This window comes from Miscanthus floridulus, chromosome 6, assembly GCF_019320115.1.
Source record: "Miscanthus floridulus cultivar M001 chromosome 6, ASM1932011v1, whole genome shotgun sequence".
Taxonomy (NCBI): Eukaryota; Viridiplantae; Streptophyta; class Magnoliopsida; order Poales; family Poaceae; genus Miscanthus; species Miscanthus floridulus.
In genome coordinates, this window is record NC_089585.1 from 83,634,782 (window position 1) to 83,657,575 (window position 22,794).

Sequence of the window (22,794 nt, forward strand, 5' to 3'; positions counted from 1 at the left end):
TCCCACCTATTGAGACATGGGTTCCACTTGTCTTTGAGCCGTCCTAGGCCTTCCTCTTCAGAAACCTAGACTTCGTCGCTAACCGGCTCGGTGTACTACACCTCCATGAGGAGGCACTTGTTCTGGTGCCCATCAGAGGGGCACCCTCCGTCGGCTTTGGGACACACGACGACTTTAATGATAAGGCGCCTGCGCTTCATTCCGAGCAAACGCTTTGCTCAAACCCCACTATGAGTAATGTATGAACTGTTATTTACTCGCTCTTTACAGTCTTTCCCCAATTTTTCGGAGGGACCCCATTGTCCCTGCCACGACCACCATGCGACCAGTTCCCCTATGGCCTCATGTCCCCCATGGATGCATATGCCCAAGGGCTCTAAAGGATGCTGGCGCCGCCCCCTCTCATTTCCAAATTCATGGGGATGACGAGCTATGCTCCACCCTATTTCCTCGACCTCATGGATTACGATGTTGAGAGCAATGGCTCTAGCATTGGTGACATGGCACCTAGCCACCGTCCCTTCTAGGAGTGTGCTATGGTGGATGCTCTAGGATAGTCGTCGGTGGTACCAGAGTCCGTGCAGACTCACACCCCTCTGGACCCTGGTGTGGGGGCCCTCGTGCTCACACAAAAGCATGTCGAGGAGCTACAACAACAGCGGCAGAACCAGCCATCACCTACGACGGCACGCTCGGCGCACCATGCTATGGCCCATGCATGTAACCTGGCGAGCAGCGCCCGAGGTCGCACCCACCAAGTCCAGCACAACATCATGGATGGGGGGACGATCCCCCACAGTTCGCTCGGGCTGGCCAGAACATCGCCGCCGCGGTAATGCTTCTGCGTGGCCTTCCCGAGCCGAACGACCCCTAGGAACAGGCGATCCACCGGAACCTTCGGGCACTGGTGGAAACCGCCACCATTCAATAGGTGGAGAGCTCCGCATTGCGACACCGACTCATGGCCTCTCTCCCCACTAGGGGAGTAGGGATGCACCAGAGGAATCGCTCCATCCACTCACCGCTACGGCCACCGAGCGTGGCGCAAAAGGCTATAGCTGCACCATGGTCTGACCTAGTGCCTGCTCCACACCGGCCCCCTATGCATGAGTGGCTCAGGCTAAACCAAGATGCTCGCAGCATCATCAATAACTAGCGTTGGGTCTAGCATGATGATGACATCCACCGAGCAACAGTGAGGGTAGGCAACACAGACCCCAGCCAGACCATCACGACGAGTGGTGAAATGCACCCTAGGTGTGGTCATTGGCCGGACGACTGGAGTACCAACCCGGATGGCCCGAGACCATGGGCCTTTGGCCAATGCATCCAGAGAGCATTGTTCCCATAGCGCTTCCAACCACCTACCAACATCACCAAGTATACTGAGGAGACGAACCCCGGTATATGGCTTGAAGACTTCTGGCTCACCTGCCGAGCCAGTGGAGTGGACAATGACCACTTCATCATTCAGTACCTCCCTATCTACCTAGGGGATCCTGTTCGAGCTTGGCTAAAATTCCACCCACGCGACAGCATCCGCGACTGGGCGGACCTCAAGAGCGTCTTTGTCGGGAACTTCTAGGGGATGTATGTCCACCCTGAGAACTCCTAGGACCTCAAGAGCTGCCAGCAGGAGCCCAATGAGTCCTTATGGGATTACATCCGCAGGTTCTCAAAGTGGTGCAACTTCCTTCCTAATGTCGTCGACGCTGACGTCATCATCGCATTCCTCTTAGGACAACCTACGAGTCCCTGATCCACACGCTTGGCTGCCTAAAGCCCCGTACCACCCACGACCTGCTCGATGTTGCCATGAACCACACCACTAGCAAGGAGGCGGTTGGAGTAGTCTTCAACAAAGGCTAGGACAAAGGCAAAGCCAAGCACGAGGATCAGGACGAGGGCCCCTCCACACAGAGGGTCAAAAAGAACAAGAACGATCGGCGCCGACCGGCCAACCCTGCGTTGGTCACCGTGGCTGATCACATGGCCAAGCAGCCCTAGTAGGGCCTGCCTGACCACTTCAACGAGCTCATGGAGAGCCCATGCACCAACCATGCCTACCCCATGAAGCACCTCTACAAGGACTTCAAGCTCCTCAAGCACTTTCTATGACAGGCCGGTGAGCCAAAAGAAGGAAAAGGCAAGGAGGCAGCAGCCAAAAAGGGGGCAAGGCGGGCAAGGATCTAGATGACTAAAGGTCCCTATACAATGATTGAGATGATCCGACTGGGCGCCTACCGATTGAAGGACAACAACGGCAACGTTCTCACCAACACTTGGAACAGCGAATAGCTATGTCGTTTCTTCCCCTAAATCTCGGTCTTACCATTTTTTACTTAACATTTGCTCCTATAAAGCACCCCAGCCCAAAACACTTTTGGCCTGGGTCACTCGGGGGCTCCATGGGGGTGTGATGCCACCTCTCTTTTTACTATCATATGATAAATATTTTTCCCCGAACAAAAGGGTAGTCCGTTCCTTTAATTACCTTACGTAACTTTGCTTTAAATATTCCGACCGATCGCACCCCGCCTCTACCTACGGTTACGAGCAGCTGAGTCTCGTGGGCCACCCCTGAGCTCTTAAGGTTGCAGCCTACGGTGTGAATGGGTAGGTGCAAAAAAAGAAAAGAATAAAAAACAAAGTTATGCTAAGGTAAAAATAAGGAACAGATGGGATAAGCTTCCCCGAAAGAAGTAGTTCCATCACAAAAACTAAGTTACTTTATTCATGAATATAGAAAAGCACTTTACATAGGGGGCTCCCCCACGGCATTATCTTTTACATCTACTATAGTATTTCTACTCTAAAAACTTCTGTTATGGCTCCCCGGTGGCATCGGCTACCGGCTCGACCGGTGAGGGTACGGGCTGCTCGTCCTCCGACTAGGCAACGTTCGGCTCGATCGAAGGTGGGGCGACATCCACTTCTAACCTAGGCTCCACACCATCCATAGGCTGGGCAATGTCCTCCTGACATGTGCCTTCTGCCATGTCCGCACAACGAGCATCCATCACCCACTACGTGGAGACTTGCTCAGCCACCAACTTGGCATGTGGCAGCAAGCTCTCCCCGAGCGAGTGGATGTCCCCCACGCTCCAGCCATCAGCATACCCACTGCAGATGGCGGCGAAGTCTAGGTCCAAGTGGTACATTGCCACTAAAGTCAACACCCTCGACATCCCGTAGAACAGCCCGTCGGTGATGAGGGCCCGAACCTCATCCGAAACCTCTGCCAGCAGGATGGTGGGCGCGCTGGTACTTGGTGCCAACCTGAAGACCTCCGAGACGACGAGCTGGGCAACATTGTGTATCTGGTCAAGTTTCCCCTTGAGAGCACATAGCTCTTCAAGGGACTTGGCCAGCGCCTCCACATTTCAGCCAATCGTTGCCTTGGCCACCTCTAGGTCCCGCTCCAACAACTCCACCTTACCACCCAGCTCTGGAAGAAGGGTGACAAGCTCAGAAGCAAGCTAAGGGAAGAAACCAACATGTCAAAAATAGAAAAGGTACATACCAAGGCGGGTGTTCTCGAGGATGGAGAGTCCCTTCTCCTACCAAGTCACCTACTCGCATAGCTGGGCGTTCACCTCCTCCGTCCCCATCACCCAGCCCTAAAGTGCGAGCACTTCCTGGTCGGCCTCCAACCGGGCCATTTGCTCTGACCCTAGGGCCTTCTACTCTATCTCTAGGGTCTTCAGGGAACTTTGGAGCATCGCCTTGGTGTCTGCTAGGGACTTCTGCAGCACCACCTCAGTCTCCACCTGGCGGACCTTCGCCGCCTCAAGCCCCTGCTCGGCGGTGGTTGCCCGCTCTGCCACGAGCTGCTCCGCTGCTCGTGCCTCAGTCACCTCTACCACCTGGTCTTGGGACTCATAACAGGTGGTCTCTAGCTCACGTTCAAGCTTGGCCATCCGGGCATGCTCCTCCTAGAGGAAAAGAGACTTGCGGCATGACATCCCCTCCAAGCCCTACAAAGCAAGGAGCTAACATGCTGAAGCACCTAGCAAGGAATCAAGAACAAATCATAGAGAACTTACCTCTGTGGCGTAGGCTAGGTCAACCATAACCACTCGATGGATGGACTTGACCCGCTCTAAGGCCTCCTAAAGCCTCACCCTGGTTTGGGCGAGATCGGACTCCATCGCCACTCTGCTCTCCCCTAGGAAGTGCCACAGCGCCACCTCCTTGTCATCATGAAGGACGAACCGAGCCTTCCTTGGGTCATCGGGGCAGGGCCACACCAGATTACGGCTCACCCAAACCTGCTGGAAGGCCCAGTCGATGACTAGACCACCGCCAGCTCCTACAATGGCGCCGGTAGCTCCACCTCATCACCTGCTTCATCGTCAGAGGGGATCTCCACAACCTTGATTTCACGGGCCATCAGTAGGTGTTCTGGCTTTGGCCCGATCACATCTCCCCCCAGCACCTCTAGCTCCGACCAGGAGGGTGAGCTATGTGGCCCTCTGCCCAATGAGTCAGGGAGCCCGGTCTCCCTCTCCTCTTCCATCGTAGGTGGTGGAGGGGCCACAAGGGATACCTCCGACATGGCCTCCGCCGTCACCACCAGGATCACTGCCAACACCATTGCCACCGCTGCTACCATACTGGTGACTGACCTAGGGGGCACTGCCCTCTAAAGGGAAGGCCCCGCCACCACCACCCTGCTCTCCCCACCGCTCGCCACGGCGCGCTACAAGGTGGGCCTCCAATCCTCCTACATGGGAGTTGGGGCGATGCTTAGCCCTGTCAACATCCGAGCACTGTCAAAAAAGTACAGGTCAGTCACACTCCAAAAAACTCAACAGCGAGATAAAAAAGAAACAAAGAAGGCATACCAGGATGGAAGCGATAGGGCTCTGAAGCCCTGATCTGACATCAACGGGCCCACCAGGCGAGGACCGCTCCTGGGCCATGACCCACACCCCCTCCCTTCAGCCAGGGGGAGTCAACCCAACCGGCTCCTACCCAGCCCATGAATCACCACAACCTTTGGCTCAGGGCACACTAACTAGAGCAGCTGGCGGGGCATCCACCTATTGTGGGTCACGTGCCGGTGCCAGCCCCAACAACGCATGGGTGTGAGCCCACTCTTCTAACCACCTGGCCTATCCTACCACGCCCATAGTAGGTGGGGGCGAGGCCGACAATGCCTTAGAAGGGCATGGTGACCGTGTCCACTTCGCCTCCCATTCATCGACGGTGTCTGTGCTTGCAGCATGCTTCCTCGGTGCAGGAACATCACCGTGCCTCTCTGCCTCCTACTAGCCACCGAAGTTGCAACGACCTCTCGGTCCTCCTCCTCAGAGAATATCACATCATCACCCACCTCTGTGGGGTCCTTCAACTCAAGCTCTGACTCAACATTGCTCCTATTTTCCCTGGCCCGCACACGTCGGGCGATTTCCATCTCCTTCTCATGCTTCCATCGAGCCTCCTTAGTTTTCTTCTTCTTCCTCTCAACCACCGCCTCCTTTAGGGTGACCTACCATGCCACACCCTCTGGCCCCTTCGGAAGGTGCAGCCTAGACTTGTAAACTCCAAGTCCCTATGGAACGGACGACTCAAAATAAAAAATAGGAGGGCAAAGGGGAAAAGAACACAGAGTAAAGAGAGGGGAGCATAGCAGTTTGGACACCATCGTGGCATTGAGAGGTCTGGGCTTTCCAACGAGGGTCTCTTTAGGCCTCAGCTATAGCACCCAGTCAAGGTGACTCTAGACCTTGTCATTCGGCAGCTCCTCCGGCAACGCATGGTCAGGGTCTATCGAGCCATTGTACTTCCACATCGGTCGCACCCTCTTTGCCAGCAGAGCAACCCAATGGCAGAAGAGGGAGTGGAACACCCGCACCCCGTCTAGGCCACACTACATGAGCTTCTAGAGCTCCACATCAATAATCTCCACCTTCTTCTACCACCTAGCGGGGCCCCACGACTAGCTCTCCTACCTCTCTGGCCTCCTATTGGTGAAAGGCAGGAATGGCACCTCCGCCGGGTTCCTAATGTAGAACCATTCCCCGTGCCACCCCCGATTAGAATCATAGGGGGTGTACATAGGGTATGAGCCCAACGTGCTCGGTTTCTTCTGCAGCGCGAAGCCCCCCACTAGCATGATCATGAGCGACTTCCCCTCTGACAAAGCTCACCTAGAGAACAACCACTGAAAGAGGTCCACATGCGGCTCCATCCTAAGGAAGGCCTCACACACAATGACAAAGCCGGTGATATGCAGCACCCTAGTCGAATTGAGGTGCTGCAGCTCCAGGCCCCACTCATTAAGGAGCCCGCACAGGATCCAGTGTGTGGGGTATCCTAACCCATGCTCATGAAAGGTGAGGAAGGAATAACCTCGCTGGCCCGAGGTTGTAGGAAATCCTCCCACACAGGAGCCCTCTAGTGCGCCACCTCCTTCAGCAGTAGAAACCCCTTCTCAGCGAGGGCGGCCAACACTGACTCCCTCACAACGGATGACCTCCAGCTTGACATTGTGCTCTAGGTTCATGAATAGATCTATGAGTTTTCTTCTCTCCCTCGCCCTCCCCTTCTCTCCTAGGAACCGCCATAGCACTCAAATGCTCTTGGAGAGAAGGAAGAAGAAAAAGAAGAGGCGGCAGATGAGGAATAGGTGAAGGAACGAAACAGAAGCCTTCTCCCTTCACCTACTTAAAGAAAGAGATGCAGCAATTGGGAAAGGTGCAGCGATTGAGGAAAGGCGAAACAATGGGGGCAAAAAACCCTCTCCCTTCCCCCATTCAATGCGGATGGGATACGATGGGAAGCGCCCTAACAGATGGGACACACCCTGCCCAACAGAACAGCGCCTGGTTAGACGGGACATGGCCTAGGTATGGCCCACCACTACCACACGCTGGGCTCAAGAAACAAGGCGCCACTACATGCAGGCCACCCTCTGCCTTCCTAGGCGGGACTTGGAAAGGCCCAAACGATGGGATCTCCACCAGGAGAGACCAATAGGCTTCCTGAGTCAATCGAACGGCTTAGGCAAACGCTGAGATACAGGTAAGGAGTAGAGGGATGCCCCATGTGGGCCATGTTGACTCCATCATGAACGATGAGCATGGATCCTGGTCGAACATTTTTTATTGGAGCTCCTCAAACCTTGTCACTCAAGTCATCAAGGTAACATTAACAACCCCCACTATTTCTTTATGTAATCATTCATTCATCTATATGCGCATTCATTCATTCCATACATCTGAAGCATCACATGTGCAGTTAAATGCATCACAATGCTCTATGTTGCGTCATGAAGCGGCAGTTGCCTCATTCAACATGAGCAACGACCGATCGGGGTTCGAAGGCTGGCCCATAAAGGGCTCAACACCACCTCACGTCAAATAGAGTCAGGGGAGAAAACACAAATGAGTTGCGAGCAGCCCTTGCCCAGTCTATCCCAAAGCAGACAGGGTCATCTCAACCTTCTTGTTTGATCCTAACCTCTGCCAAACCCACAGAATCTCCATTGAGGGGAGGCCAGCGGGCCACCCGGGTCGGTCTCCGAAACGACCTAGGCATCTACTAGGTTGCAGGTTAAGGAGTAGTGGAATATCACATGAGGGCTATGCCGACCCCATAACAAATGATAGATCCAAATTTCACTTGAATGTACCCGTTAGCGAGCTCATCGAGCGCATCACTCATGCCATTGAGGCAAGCGACGTTAGCTCAGCCCCTCCGGTTGTGAGAAACCACGGACGGGGTAATGCACAAAACTCAACGGACCCCTACCAAGCCCAACAAGGCTCAGGGGCTCAAGACACCCAACGCCTTGGCACGTCCGATGCTAGGATCCATGAACTCTGTCTCACGTGATCCCTAAACTATCTCAGCTGCACCCGACGTCAAGATCTACGACGTCGTCTCACCTGATCCCTAAACTGCCTTGGCTGTGCCCAATGCTAGGATCCGTGACTCATCTCACCTGATCCCTAAAAAATACCTCGGCTGCTCCTGACGCTAGGATCCACAAGCTCCGTCTCGCCCAATCCCTAAAACTGCCTCGGCTACGCCCGACACCAGGATCCATGACTCCATCTCGCCCGACCCCTAAAAAATGCCTCAGCTACGCCTAATGCCAGGATCCGTGAGCTCTGTCTCACTCGATCCCTAAAACTACCTCGGCACATCTGACACTAGGATCCATGAACTTCATCTCGCCCGATCCCTAAACTGCCTCGGCTGCTCCTGACACCAGGATCCGTGAACTCCATCTCGCAAGATCCCTAAACTGCCTCGGCTATGTCTGATGCTAGGATCCACGACTCTATCTCATTCGAGCCCTAAAAATGCCTCGGTTGCGCTCGACGCCAAGATCCACAAAACTCCATCTCGCCCGATCCCGAAAAAATGCCTCGGCCATGCCCGACGCTAGGATCCACGAGCTCTGTCTCGCCTGATCCCTAAAACTACCTCGGCTATGCCCGACGCCAAGATCCATGACTCCGTCTTACCTAATCCCTAAAAAATGCCTCGGCTACACCCGATGCTAGGATCCACGAGCTCTGTCTCACCCGATCCTTAAAACTACCTCGGCACGTCTGACGCTAGGATCCGCAAACTTCATCTCGCCCGATCCCTAAATTGCCTCAGCTGCACCCGACACTAGGATATGCGACTCCATCTCGCCCAATCCCTAAAAATGCCTCAGCTGCGTGCAATGCCAGGATCCGTGAAACTCGATCTCGCCTGATCCCTTAAACTACCTTGGCTACGCCCAATGCTAGGATCCATGACTTTGTCTTGCTCGATCCCTAAAAACTACCTTGGCTGCAGATCCACGACTCTGTCTCACCTGATCCCTAAACTGCCCGCTGACAAAACCCCCAAGGCAATTCTACCCGAATCGCTCGAGGGCTCAGGGGCTACACCTGTGGGTGCGCTCGCGCGCACCAGCTGACGAAACACAAAATTCCCCTGCTAGCAACATAAAAAAACCCCCAGACAATTCTACCCAAATCACCTAGGGGCTTGAGGGGCTACACCCTTAGGTGCGCTCATGCGCACCCACTGTCAAGACAAAAGTCCCCCGAACAATTCTACCCGAATCGCCCGGGGGTTTAGGGGCTCCTGTCGGGTTCATAAACCCAAGGTCCCTCATGGACCGGCTTCCTTACAAAAGGCTCGGCCTAGCAGACAACGTTGCGAACGACGCGCAACTCCTAGGCTAGCCCAAAAACCTAACAACAGGACAGAAGGGCGAACCAGCTTCCAACCGGAAGGCCTGGCCGAGGAGGAACGGCGCCCGCTTCTGACTTTGGCCCATCTCTCCGATTGGAAGGCCTCGCTCAGGAGGAACAACGCTTGCTTCTAACTCCAGCCCACCTTCGGATGGCCTCTCTAAAAGGAAGGATTAGCCAAACACCACTTCTGACTCTGACCCACGTCTTCAACTAGGGATGCATCGAACCCCTGCTTATAGCTCCTTTCTAACTGGCGCAATCAGAGCCGACTAAGACCAACTGACCAGGGACGCCCGCTCGAGGAGGACCAGAAAATGGACGAAGAAAGTAAGGCAGGGCACTCAAGTCAAGCGCAATACCGAGGACCGTACCCTATACACCTATAGGACAATACCAACAGGGCATGTCAGAAGGGTACCCTGTAGCCTTCCTAGCATGTCAGAACCCAAGTAGTGTTGTGGGCGCCGATATTTGCCCTATAGTGTTGTGGGCGCTCGCAAACTCCCATACCAAACGAGCATGGTAAAACCCCTTGCATGCCTCTAGGCATCAATAGTATGGTAAGCACCGACGTTTGCCATACCAGAAGAAGATGATGTAACCTCCCACATGCATCTGACATTAACAGTGCTATGGGTGGCTACAATCCTCTTGTACCCGATAGCGTGGGCAACAAGACTTAGTAGCATACGTACTCTCTCTCTCTCTCTCTCTCTCTCTCTCTCTCTCTCTCTCTCTCTCTCTCTCGTTTGTAAGGCCATCCCCTTCATCTATAAAAGGGGATGCGCTCTCTCCCAATAGATAGATCGATCAGTTCACTCACACACTACAACAGAACCACTAGGTTCAAACCTTGAGCACATGCTCGAACACTTAGCACATAGCGGAGCTCCCATCACTCTTGGCCCTTCAGACCAGAGTTCGATCGGACCTCTTGCACCCCCCATCTTTCTCACTTCCGTTTGTAATCCTAGAGCAAACTTCGAGCACCTAGGCTCAGGAATAAAGTCACCGACTGACTCAAACTGGACGTAGGGCACGTTGCCTGAACCAGTATAAACCCTGTGTCATTGAGTGCTAGGCCATATTTGATCACAACGTATGGCAAAACTACAAATATTTACATGTTGGTCACTTTCTACACCGACAAAGGGTATGCACAAACATGTTTTCCATCCACCCAAAAATGTTCTACTCCTATACCGGGAATAGACATAACAATAAGTTTGATAGGATGAATGCTCCAAGTTCTTTTAAATGTCTCTCTTAAAAAAGTTTCAATTATAGAAAAGAGGCATGGGCTATGCAAAAGTTATTCATGAAAGAAAGAAAAACTCTTGAAGAAAAAATGGACAAGCATCCAAGATGTCTAAAACAATGGGTACTCAGATGCCCGCCACAAAAAAAATGAATAAGATAGCCCATGACTTCTTACAAAAGTGTTTTCAAAGTTTCAAACAAGAGAGATATGTTTCAAGGAGCATAGTAGAATTAGGTTAGCCACCATATACATCTGTGCACATGCGCATCTTGATCTAAGAGTATGACATTTTTCTCCTTGGATCCTTGTTTTGACTTTACAATATATGCAATACAAGTATGTTTTTATATTTATCCCTACCTGAGCTCCACATAAGCTTTTTAGAAGTAGGTAAGAAGAAGGCAAAAACATCAATGCCTTGGTAAGGATCAAAAAATACCACATATATTGAGTGATTTAAGAGTACCACAAAAGGAGAAGGTAAGCTATGTTTTGTTTTCAAAAATCTTAAAATGATTCTCCAGTTGACTTGACTGAAGGAAGATAGTGATCTGTTTCAAGTTATTCTGTTCTTCAACCACCCAAAGTTTCATCGTAGACACTTTGAATCCTGCAGAGCATGCATGACTGGGAATAGTTTTATGATGACGTCTTATCCCAAGGTTATGTCTTAAGTAATCCATCCTTTTATCGAGGACAAGTTAAAGCCTAAGTGTGGGGGAGTTTGTTGACGGTAGTTAACATTCATCACAAACTATCAATATACCTTGCATAAATGACTAAAATGGATCACTAACATTGACTTAGGGGTTTTAATTGATAATTTCTATGAGTTTTGGTGAATCTGTATTTCCAGTAGTATTTAATCAGAAAACCACCACGCGGGACCTATTTGTCAAGGGAAATCTCATTAATCCATGATGGTACCTATGTGGGAAGACTCTAGAAGACTCCAAAAGACAAATCACCAAAGTAGGCCACATGACTCTGACATATGGGGCTGGCCGGCCCCACCTATAGGCCGGCCGGCCTATGGGCCCCACCTAACAACCTCTCCTCGTTACGTTGGTTCTCCACCACCTTAGGGTTTGCATCTATGCCGTCCTTTTAAGTCAGTTTGATCTGAAGGTCTAGGATGCTTGAAGGCCCCTATATATACCTACCTATACCCCCCTTCTCTAGAGCATGAGGCATTTGATCCTGAGATCCTAAGGGCCAGAAACCCGAATTCCTATTTGCACTAGGATCAGAGCCACTAATCAAGAGAAGATTAGTCCTTAATAGGATCTAGTCTTGAATTAGAAATAGAGAGATAGAGTGTGAGGAAAGAGTTTGGAGGAAGTGTCGGCCTGTCGGTGCTCTCTCTATGGCTTGTACCCTGGCAGAATCAAGTTCTTCTTGACTTGCATCTGAGATTTCTATGGTAATCAACTTCTAATTCAAGTAAGCATCTTGTTCATATTGTTCTTCAGGTTTACTACTCTTTTGAGTACTTTAATCCTTGTAGCTCCTAGGTTAAAGTAGTATTCATAGTGTAAGCATGGTGCTTAGACTCGGTTACTCATGGATGTACCCTACTTTTTGGATCGGTGGTAGCTCGCGAGGGTGACTCTTATAGCCTCATTGAATCCTTTGTAGTCCACCTCCCGTTGGTAGGGCTAGCCGGACCCTGTTACTATAGGAAACATACTCTGCCTATGTTTTCTTTAGTAATATCCCTAGAATTGAATAATAGAAGACATAGCTTACCGAGGTTAGAACTAGAAGACCTTTGTGATCTCCTTTATACTCCTGTTATCTAGCCTTGATTATGAAGTTGGGTTAAGTTAGATTTAGTTATTCTCACACATGTTTCCTTGAGTTTGACATAAAACTGGGATACTCCCGGTGAAGTGCTACATCAATATAATATCTGTGTGCATGCGGATTATTCTATGTGCATTAATATATACCAACACCCTGGTTGCAAGATTGGAAGCAATTAGGATCTTGTTAGCCTATGCTTGTGCCCACAACATTAAGTTGTACCAAATGGATGTGAAGAGTGCATTTCTTAATAGGTACATCAACGAGCTTGTCTATGTTGAGCAACCTCCTAGTTTTGAAGATGAGAAGAAACCTAACCATGTCTACAAGTTGAGAAAGGCTTTGTATAGCTTGAAGCAAGCACCAAGAGCATGGTATGAGAGATTGAGGGATTTCCTACTCTCTAAGGGATTCATTATGGGCAAGGTTGACACCACTCTCTTCACCAAGAAGACTGGCAATAACTTGTTTGTGTTGCAAATCTATGTTGATGATATCATATTTGGATCAACCAATTAAGATTTTTGTGAGCAGTTTGGAATAATGATGGCAAGTGAGTTTGAAATGTCTATGATTGGATAGCTTAGTTACTTCCTTGGTCTTCAAATCAAACAAATGAAGAATGGCACATTTGTGAGTCAAGGCAAGTACATGAAAGACATGCTCAAGAAGTTTGGAATGGATGATGCTAAAGCTATTAGTACACCAATGGGGACAAATGAAAACTTGGATAGTGATGCTAGTGGCAACATGGTGGATCAAAAGATGTATTGATCTATGATTGGAAGCCTACTCTATGTGACCGCATCAAGGCCAGATGTGATGTTTAGTGTATGCATGTGTGTTAGATTTTATGCCTCACCAAGAGAAAGTCATTTGAAGGCCATCAAGAAAATATTGAGGTACTTGAAGTATACATAAAATATTGGTTATGGTATCTCAAATGAGCAAGATTTGAGTTGATTAGATTTTCGTACTCCGATTATGTGGGATGCAAAGTTGAGAGAAAGAGCACATCGGGCACATGTCTACTATTGAGAAGATCACTTGTGTCTTGGTCATCAAAGAATAAAATAGTATAGCACTTTCAACCGCCGAAGCAGAGTACATTTCAGCCGATAGTTGTTGTGCTCAATTATTTTGGATGAAGGCTACTTTCAGTGATTTTGGAATCAAATTCAAACAAGTGTCATTGCTATGTGACAATAAGAGTGCCATGAAGCTCACCAATAACCCGGTTCAACATTTAAGGACAAAGCACGTTGATGTCTGTCATCATTTCATAAGAGGTCACCAACAAAAAGGAGACATTTGTATTGAGAGTGTGGACACTGATGATCAAATTGCCGATATTGTCATAGAACCATCCAATTTATAAGAGCACAAGTACAATAGCAACCACCAAGGTAGTCAAACCATCACACTTGAGCCCATATAAATCTGGTAGTCCATCGAGTATCATAAAGGATCTCGATTCAACCAACATACAAGCCAAGATCGTACATGATTCAACATAACCAGTCACATGTTACATCATAGTTCACAAATATTTCTCATACATCGGAGTTCACATAGTTATTACAAATCAAGTTTAAAAGTAGCGGAAGCAACATAGTTCAGAATGACATTAATAGTAGTTCATATACATAGCCAGTTTCATAGTCATCTCCAACAAAAGCACAAGGGTGAGATGATATACAGGATGACCATGCCCATGGTCCTATTCCTCATCCACTGTAGGAGCAAAGCAGTTCTTGCAGTAGCTGTGGCACATAACATTATCTACAACAATGGGAATAAAACCCTGAGTACGAGAAGGTACTTAGCTAGACTTACCCATCATCAACTAAACACTAAGACACCAAGGAGTATGCAAGGATTTATCAGTAGAGCTGGTAGACATTATTTGCATAAAAAGCATTAGTTGTCCAATATCTCTTAAATTGTGAATCACCAGTTATTAATCCTATCTCATACTAGATTAGCAACTATCTTATGCCAAACATGTTGGTACCATTAAGTCATCACAATAATAACCATATCCAGTTGAGTTCTTTCATAATCTCATAACCAACACTTCCATCAATTACTACGATGAAGCATACTCCTATGAAGTTCTCACTATTTGGGAGAGATAGTGATTCGAATTGATTCCTATCTAGCTGGGGAATTATTCCTAACACACACCCATACTCCCCCCATCAGGGTCGTATTAGGTCACCTTTGGTACAACTCAAGTTCAATCGTGGGTAAGACCAGCGCCGCACCCTCAAAGATACTACCAAACTACCAGGAGGCTCAGGACTCGAACCCGCCTATGGACTCACGCCATTGGCTCTCTGCACATCCTTACTACCTCTAGGGTATGCACTTTAACTGCTCATGTCTCCGACCTGAGTTGAGCTACTTGGCTTTGCGGTCAGAACGACTTATCTGGTAAACTATGTGAGCGGCATGCGTTCAACATGACAAGATGACCTCCAACAACCGGTCCTTAAATGACACAGACGGAATCACTATGATTACCACAACATAAGACTTCGCTCGGTCTCCAATTCATCAACCACACTAGGTTATGTTCCATGATAGCACAATATAGCCAACCGTGATCAAGTTATTGCCTATAGCTCGCAGGTGACAGGAAATCACCTGACTTCTACCGGTCTAAGCATAGCTAAGCATAAGAAGTGTTTCTGGACTTAAATAGGATTCATGGTAGATATTTCTAGACAAGGAAAGGTAATAAGCAGCAAGTGTTTCCAAACAACTCCTATCACGTAATGCATCAATACGAGTAACTTAGGTGACATTCATAAAATAGAGAGACTTATAATGCTCTAGGGCTTTCCTTTCACAAACATGGCAGGTTGATGATCCGGGCACTCAGAAAGATGATCTACTTCAGGCTCTTCTTCCCCAGAACCTCCTGGTGCTGCACCTCTTGGTTCTCCTCTTGTGGATCGACGTTGAGTTCCACCAACGTGATCTCCTCGGCTGCACCTATTGCATGCATATGCATAAGTAAGTTCCATGAATGCATAAGAAGGATCATGGATGATGTGACTTGGGAAGGTACAGCTGTGATAATGATGTTAAGTTACACAATGATAATAATGCTAACTCCATGTTTACTGAGTAGGTGCATAACTCTTCTCTATCCGCTTCCAATATTCTTCACAAGATAATTTTAGAGCTACACATAGCAGTTACAAGTTTAAATCATAACTAAAGTTCTACCTATCCAAATACTGTGATATTGGACTTTCTGAAAATCTTATAAAATTGCCTACAACTCTTATTTAAACATCAAAAGCTAATTCAAATTCTATCCTAACCAAAATAGGCAATATTTTCAGCTCTATCCAGAAATTCCACAGAACAAGCATTTCGGAAGACCAAATTTAAACAGATATAACTCCTAAACCATTTGAACTATTGCTATGACATTTTGACATAAGATAGATGAAGTTCCCTACAACTTTGTTATTAATCATTTTTACAGTAAACTTCATTTTGACTTCCAAGTGTAGTTGGTGATATACCTAACAACAGAATCTGTCCAAAAACAACTCTAAATTGAATTATAGAGCAATAATATTTTCATTGCATATAAGCATTCAAAATTGGACATCACCAACTATACCAACAGTTCAGGAATATCAAATACACTCAAGAAAACATAATGGTAAAGCCCAATTTCTTTATTTAAATGCATTTATTAATTTAATTAGATAATTAGGTAAAATAACAAACATATACCAAATGTGCACAATACATCCTCAGAAAATTATAGTGGCTTCCAAGTGCTCCCAATAGGCTACTATAAAAAATGTATACCATTTGAACATATATAATAGCTTGTACAAAAATGACAAGCTAGCAAGGTTTATTTTAGTGAAAATAGTTAATCCTACAGAAAAGTGTCAAGCAACAGATTTTATATTTTTCTAAGCTTCATCCTAGTGCCATAATATTGTACAAAAATTTGCATGGCAATATGTTACTTATTTTTATCCTTATAATTTTCCTTAGAAAATACCATTTATTAATAAATAAATAGAAAGATCATACTCCAATCAAGTTTACTACAAGTTTATTATTTTTTCTAGCTAGAGCATGTCAACACAAGACCAGCAAAATTAGAATCACAATTTTATCACTTTTCTAGCTCAAGTTATCCATTTTACAAGATAAAGTGCACACAAAATATTTCCAAACAGCAAGTTTAATGGTTCTATTAGATAGATCATTTCATAACAAGACCAACAAATTGGTTTCACTCAAATCGGACCTCTGTAGCTCTAGATATTGGATTTACAAGATCCTCACAAAATTAGGGAAAAGATTAAAACGAAAAAGACTAAACCCTAACATATGCTATGCGTGCACAGCCTACTGCACCCGAGGAGCTGACGGCTAGGCCCCTGGGTCAACCTGACCCCACATGTCATATGGACAGAAGCAGGGGCGGCGCTTTGACCAGTCGTAGCTCGCCGGCGGTGACCTTTCCGGTGATGCGACCACCACCAACAGACTCCTCTTGTCAAGACGCATCTATCGGGATAGGTTAGCAATCGATTTTTGCAACTTCTACGCACGCAACGGTGGAGAGAGTGGCTCGGCGTCGCTGTACGTAGACGCGGTGGCGGTCTATAGCGCAATGAGGCATCGGTGGAGCTTTGACATCCTAATGTGTACTCAGAGCAAGCACAAAGAAGAAGAGAGATGGCCCGAGACGGCACGACCACGTCGAGCACGTGCTAGGCTGCAGCCTTGGCTCTGGGGGCCTCACCTTTGTTCGAACAGCATCGCAGCTAGGTCGAGGACGTGGCGAGGGCCGTGGTGGTGCTGTTGGTGCGGTGGATTGGAGCGAGACGTGGCAGTAGTGACGCAGCGGCACTCGGCCTGGTGCTCCCTGTGGTCGCCTGTGCTTGAACTAGGAATGGGGGTGGACGAGAGAGGCTGAGCGAGGAACTGAGGGAGATGGAGGGCGAGACAGAGCTGGCTCGGCACTTAACTTCGATGCACTGCGGCGTGTGGGGCAGTGTCGGTGTACGGCTCCCACGCGGCGCGAGCAGTCTGCGACGGTCAGCCACTGAGGTCCGATTCAAAAGCCTGAAGGAGCCGCAATACTACCTCAAAAATACACCTAAAACCCAAACTTCGTCCCTCTGTAACTCCTAAACCATGACGAGTTAGCAAAAACTCTATTAATAAAAGTTGTAGATCTACATACCAGCTCCAACTTTGCTTAAGTGATCTAGGTCTAATTCGCGCTGGTTTGCAAATTGCATCATCACAAAGTCAGGTACATCGAAACTGTAAATTCACTTTGACTTAGAAAAATTCCTAAGTTCCAAAAATAGTACATTGTTGATTTTTGTGAGCTCTAATTGACCATGTTAGGCATAGAATTAGACCTTGACCCAAAAATAGAAGTTGTTTCTCTAAACAAGTACTACAACTTTGATTAAGGGTGCATTGCCATGAAAATACTCTATGCTATAGTTCAACTTAGGTCAAACATACAACATGAAAATAATGATTTACACTATAACCATGACTTAGAGACCAAACTAGCCTTAGTCATGAATACCAAAGTTGTTCCATGTGATATTCTAAACATGTTTAAGGTACTCCTAGGGTTCCACAAACATTTTATACATTGGTTACATGCAAACCCTAGCATATGTAAGGCAATTTAGTGACAACACATGCAATATAAGCCAACATAGAGATAATATTTGATATGCTCATGCTCATGAATGATCAATGATACTTGTGCTCATGCAATGTTAAGGTTAAATGCATGTTTAACACTTAGGGTGTTACAGATATATTCACCAAGCCACTTGATAAGAAGAGGTTTTGTAAGCTAAGGAATAAATTGAATATACTTGACTTCTCAAATATGTGTTGATGCACCCCCCATATATGTGACATGCCTCTCCTTCGAGCAAAGCAAGGTAAAATTGATTGACATATCATTCATCCATTGCTAAGGACTTGTTTAGTGCATTTAGTCATTCCTCACATGTATTAAGCTCATTCATGAAAATCAAATGAATTTGATGCTTGTATGGTACCACTATAGCCTCTATGCTTGAAATGATCTAGTGGTAGCATACGACATATTTGTAGGCTTGTGAACCTAGTGTTTGGTCTAGAAAATGATCTATAAGTGTTCAACTCAACATGGTACAAGATAACCCTTATTTGGAGGTGTGAAGAAGCTTGTCCTTGGATCAAACGCGAGTTAAATATCTTTTGCAAGTGATCTAGATTGAACCAAATTGGAAAAATGATCCTCACTTCACATGGTTTCACCCCAACCTATCTAAAATTTGAGCTCACCTTTTGTGCTAATTGTTGACAAAGGGGGAGAGAGTTTCACAAAGATAGTAAGATAGCGGGAGCAAACAAATGAAATGCCAAAGTAAGGGGATCAATTAAAATTTAAAGCACATAAGTAGGGAGAGCAAGCTCATAAACTTGTATATTGCATTTGTATGTGCACTATATATGTTTGCTTGCATGACACAAGTTTTAAAATTCCATATCCATGCTTGTGTGGTGTATGCTAGATTAAAGAAAATGATTGATGAAATGAAAAAACTAGCATGCATAGGATGATAGTTATATGTGCCTTGCATGTTTTACAAGTAGTACTAGAGCCTTGCTTATAATGTTGATCTCACGAGGTATCTAGTGTTTGTGCTTTGCAAGTGCTATCTAATTAACCATGGTGCTAAGGATGGTGTTCAAATGGCAACTCCAATTGGTATCACACTTCAAAGGTCTATTCTTTACACCTTAACATCATTTGGTAGACATTACTCTCCCACACTTCCTAATCCATGCATATGTGCAAGCTTTCAAATCCAAACTCTTAGCACATATGTAGCGGGAGCTAATGCTACCATTTTGGGTTTATGAAACTTATCCATATTCTTTACACATGGTAAAATGTTTGGACAAGCAACATGAATCTAAAAAGATTTTGTTGAATATCTTTGTGAAAGGTTGTCATCAATTACCAAAAAGGGGGAGATTGAAAGCCATAGCTTCGTTTTGGATAATTGATGAAACCTATGTACTAACCTTTGTCATGAGATGTGATATGAGATAGGTTGGTACATCCAAGTGTGGAGCATGGTGGCACTCAAGTGATGGTGATGCTCACATGAAATGATGAAGATGGCCACATGAGATGATGATCAAGTGCTCAACTTGGAAAAGAAGAAAGAGAAAAACAAAACCCTATGGAGATCAAGGCAAAGGTATAAATAGAGATTTTGTTTCCGTGATCAAGACACTATAGGGAGTGTGATCACATTTAGGATAGATGGTCGTACTATTAAGAGGGGTTCTCAATTAGACAATTTGGTCATCTAGTGCCACTAGGTGTTGGACTTCATGCATTGCATTTAGGCCTAGTGCACTCCGAAGAGCAAGCGAAAATATTCATTGAATTTTTTTTTGAGAAATGCTAACTTGGCTCTAACATGTTTTGAGAAAACACTTTGAGAGTTAGCATCGCTTGCGGGGAGTAGCTCGAGTTGCCGTGGTTCAAAATGTGACAAAGTTTGCAACTTGGTGTGCTAGTGGTGGTGTCTGGGTGGCACCGCCACCCCTTGTCCGGTGCACCACCACCCCTGTGGTGGTGACTGGCTGGAGAGGCCGAGAGGGAGGTGTTTGGGGGCTGCCCTGAGGGGGCACCGCTGCCCCTAGGGCGGTGCCCACCTGGACTTGACCAAGAAGCTACAGAGAGAGAGCGGGCACCGGTGTGTCCGATGTACACCGCCAGGTGCACAGCGGTGCACCGCCACGGGCACCGTCGCACTTGTCCGGTGTCACCACCCTAATTCACCCAAGAGCAGTGCTAGCAAAGGGGGGGCACCGCCATGGTCATCGTCATGGGTGCGGCCGTGCACCGCCCTAATTTTTCAGAGACATGGTTTCTCGGGGCATAGCTGGGTGGTCACTGCCACCCTGTCCGGTGCCCCCAATGGCTAGTTTATAGCCATTGGAATTCAACCATTGGGGAGGTCACTGTCGTGTCCGGTGCCAGACACCGCCCTATCCGGTGACCTCGCAGATAGCAACTCCAAAAGGGATAACGGCTCTAACTGCTTGTGTGGCTATAAATAGAGGGTGTGACCAGCCTTGGCCACTCTCTTGGCACTTCATACACTTGTGCACACCCTTTGGAAGCTGAGCAAATACAATCCACTCACTTGCACACTTAATTTCATCATTTGAGTGAGATTGGTGAGCCTCTAGTGCATTGCATTGAGTTGAATCATCTTGTGGCACTAGTTGGATGATTTGGGCTGGTTGTGAGCTTGTTACTCTTGGTGTTTGCCGACACCTAGACGGCCCGATGATTGGAGGATCGTTGAGCGGAGTTGGTGATTGTCTCCGGCCTTGATCGGTTGCTTGTGCGGGTTCCTGACCTTATCCCAGCGAAGAACCAAAAGGTACTCTATTAGATTGCGTATGTCATTGAGCTACCTCACTTGTGGGTAGGTTCTTATTGTGTCCATTTGTTGGACGAGGTTCATGCAACACCTCTTAGCCACCGAACCATCAAGTGTTGGTCGAACACAACGAGGACTAGCATACCGGTAAGCATGTGAACCTTGGGAGAAAAACCGTGTGTCATTCTTGTGATTGGATTTCTTTCGATGATTAGTTGTCATCATGTTGTGATTGGTCCATTCCTCAACACGGCGGTATAATCACCTTACTCGCTCCTTTACATTCTTGCAAACTAGTTGCCAAGCTCTTTAGTGTAGCTAGCTTTTGAGAGCTTATTAGTTTGGTTAGTGTGGCTCTTTAGTTAGTCTTTGAGAGCATACTAGCTTAGTGAGTAGTGACTTAGCTCTTGTGTGTGCCTAGTGATCATAATAACTAGAATTGTTGGGATAGGTGACTTACAACCCTTGTAGAGCTAGAGCAAAATTGTATTACGTCATTTGTTGTACTAATCAATTGCTCTAGTGTCTTGTAGAATTTTTAAATAGGCTATTCACCCCGCTCTAGCCATATTAGGACCTTTCAGAGGTTCACATGATTACTCTTGAGAATGAGCACTACAAGGGGCACATCCAGGTCTGTGTGTCTTTGATTTACTTCTTTTTCTCACCTATGGTTCTTCTCCTTTGTCTTACTAACCTGACCACAACATTTACCTTAGGCCCATCCTAAGGATGCTGAATACTTAAACAAGCCAATTGAGAACTACCAAGAGATGGAAACCATATTTGGCAATGGGCAGGCCATAGGGAAGTATGCTATAGGTTCTAACAAGGCACTGGGAAGTCCATCTGACTTTGCTGATAGCAGCTACAAGAGTGACTTTGCAAAGGACATGGCTAATGTAGCCAAGATGTTTGGAGATGTTAGTAAGGAAGCCAAAGATGGGAGTAGTGGCTCTGGTCCTAGCAACAAGAGGAAGAGATCTGTGTTCACTGAAGAAGACACTGCTGTCTTCAACAATATGACAGATGCAGTGAAAGATGTGGCATCTGCAATTCGCGAGACAAAGGTGGAGATCATACATCTAGACCTGTATGAGGCAGTGATGTACATGCCTGGGTTCCCTGAAGAGGCCTTGATCGTGGCATACTCCCATCTACTCGACAACAAGCCTCAGGGTGATGCATTTGTGAACATGAGTGACTCTCACCGTGTCCTTTGGCTTAGGACTTGGCTTGAGAAGCACTACATGTAGATTTTCCATCCTCATCATTGACTGATCATTCTTTTGAGGAGTGAAGCTGCAACCCTGCTGCTCCTCCTTTTGTGCAGTGGCTGACTATCTTGTGCAGATGATTTAAACATTTGGCCCTGGTGACAATAGAAGCCATCCTGACCTCTGCTTCTCCTAAGTAATAGTAGATTATGTGTGGCACATACTGGTGCTTGGGTTGGTGTACTGGTGGATCAGTCATATAGGTGGCAACTGGGAGTAACTGTAAGCTGTGAACAATTGACCATTGCTGCAGCTGAACATTGGATGTGATTTCACTCCCTCTTATGTATAATCTTTGTTTCCTTCTGATGTGCTGGACAATTCCTGTGATTTCACTACCTGTTATGCTTGATGTGTGTTTCCTTGCCTTGCTTGGCTGGGCATTGCCTGTGATTTATCTCATGGATAGTACTTGTACCTTTGCTTTGTTGTTGGTCATTGCTTGTGATGTCCAAATTTTTATAATTCTGAGCTAGTAGTCATTGTCTGTGATGAGAAACATATGGACCTTTAAATTATAGGCTACTGATCATTGCCTGTGATGTCAAAATTTCTATAATTCTGAGCACATCAACCAAACTGAAATGATATGTTTGTATACATTTTTTGAATCTTTTTCTGAATTGATCATGTACTAATTATTACTGTTATTTTCTTTGAGGTTGGGATATAACCATGGCGTGGTATGTTGTGACTCATGGCCGACGCATTGGAATTTTTTCAAGTTGGGAGGAATGCCATGAACATGTGAATGGGTTTCC

General features: G+C 46.9%; 1 protein-coding gene across 1 annotated transcript in view; it reads left to right on the plus strand.

Annotated features, from left to right (window-relative positions):
* LOC136460765 (uncharacterized) overlaps positions 1–22,012 on the plus strand; it is a 60,325-nt gene extending 38,313 nt beyond the window's left edge. Inside the window, 2 exon segments of the mRNA XM_066460344.1 lie at positions 21,343–21,390; positions 21,476–22,012. Coding sequence (XP_066316441.1) covers positions 21,343–21,390; positions 21,476–22,012 — 585 coding nt within the window.
* Positions 22,013–22,794: the final 782 nt, after the last annotated feature.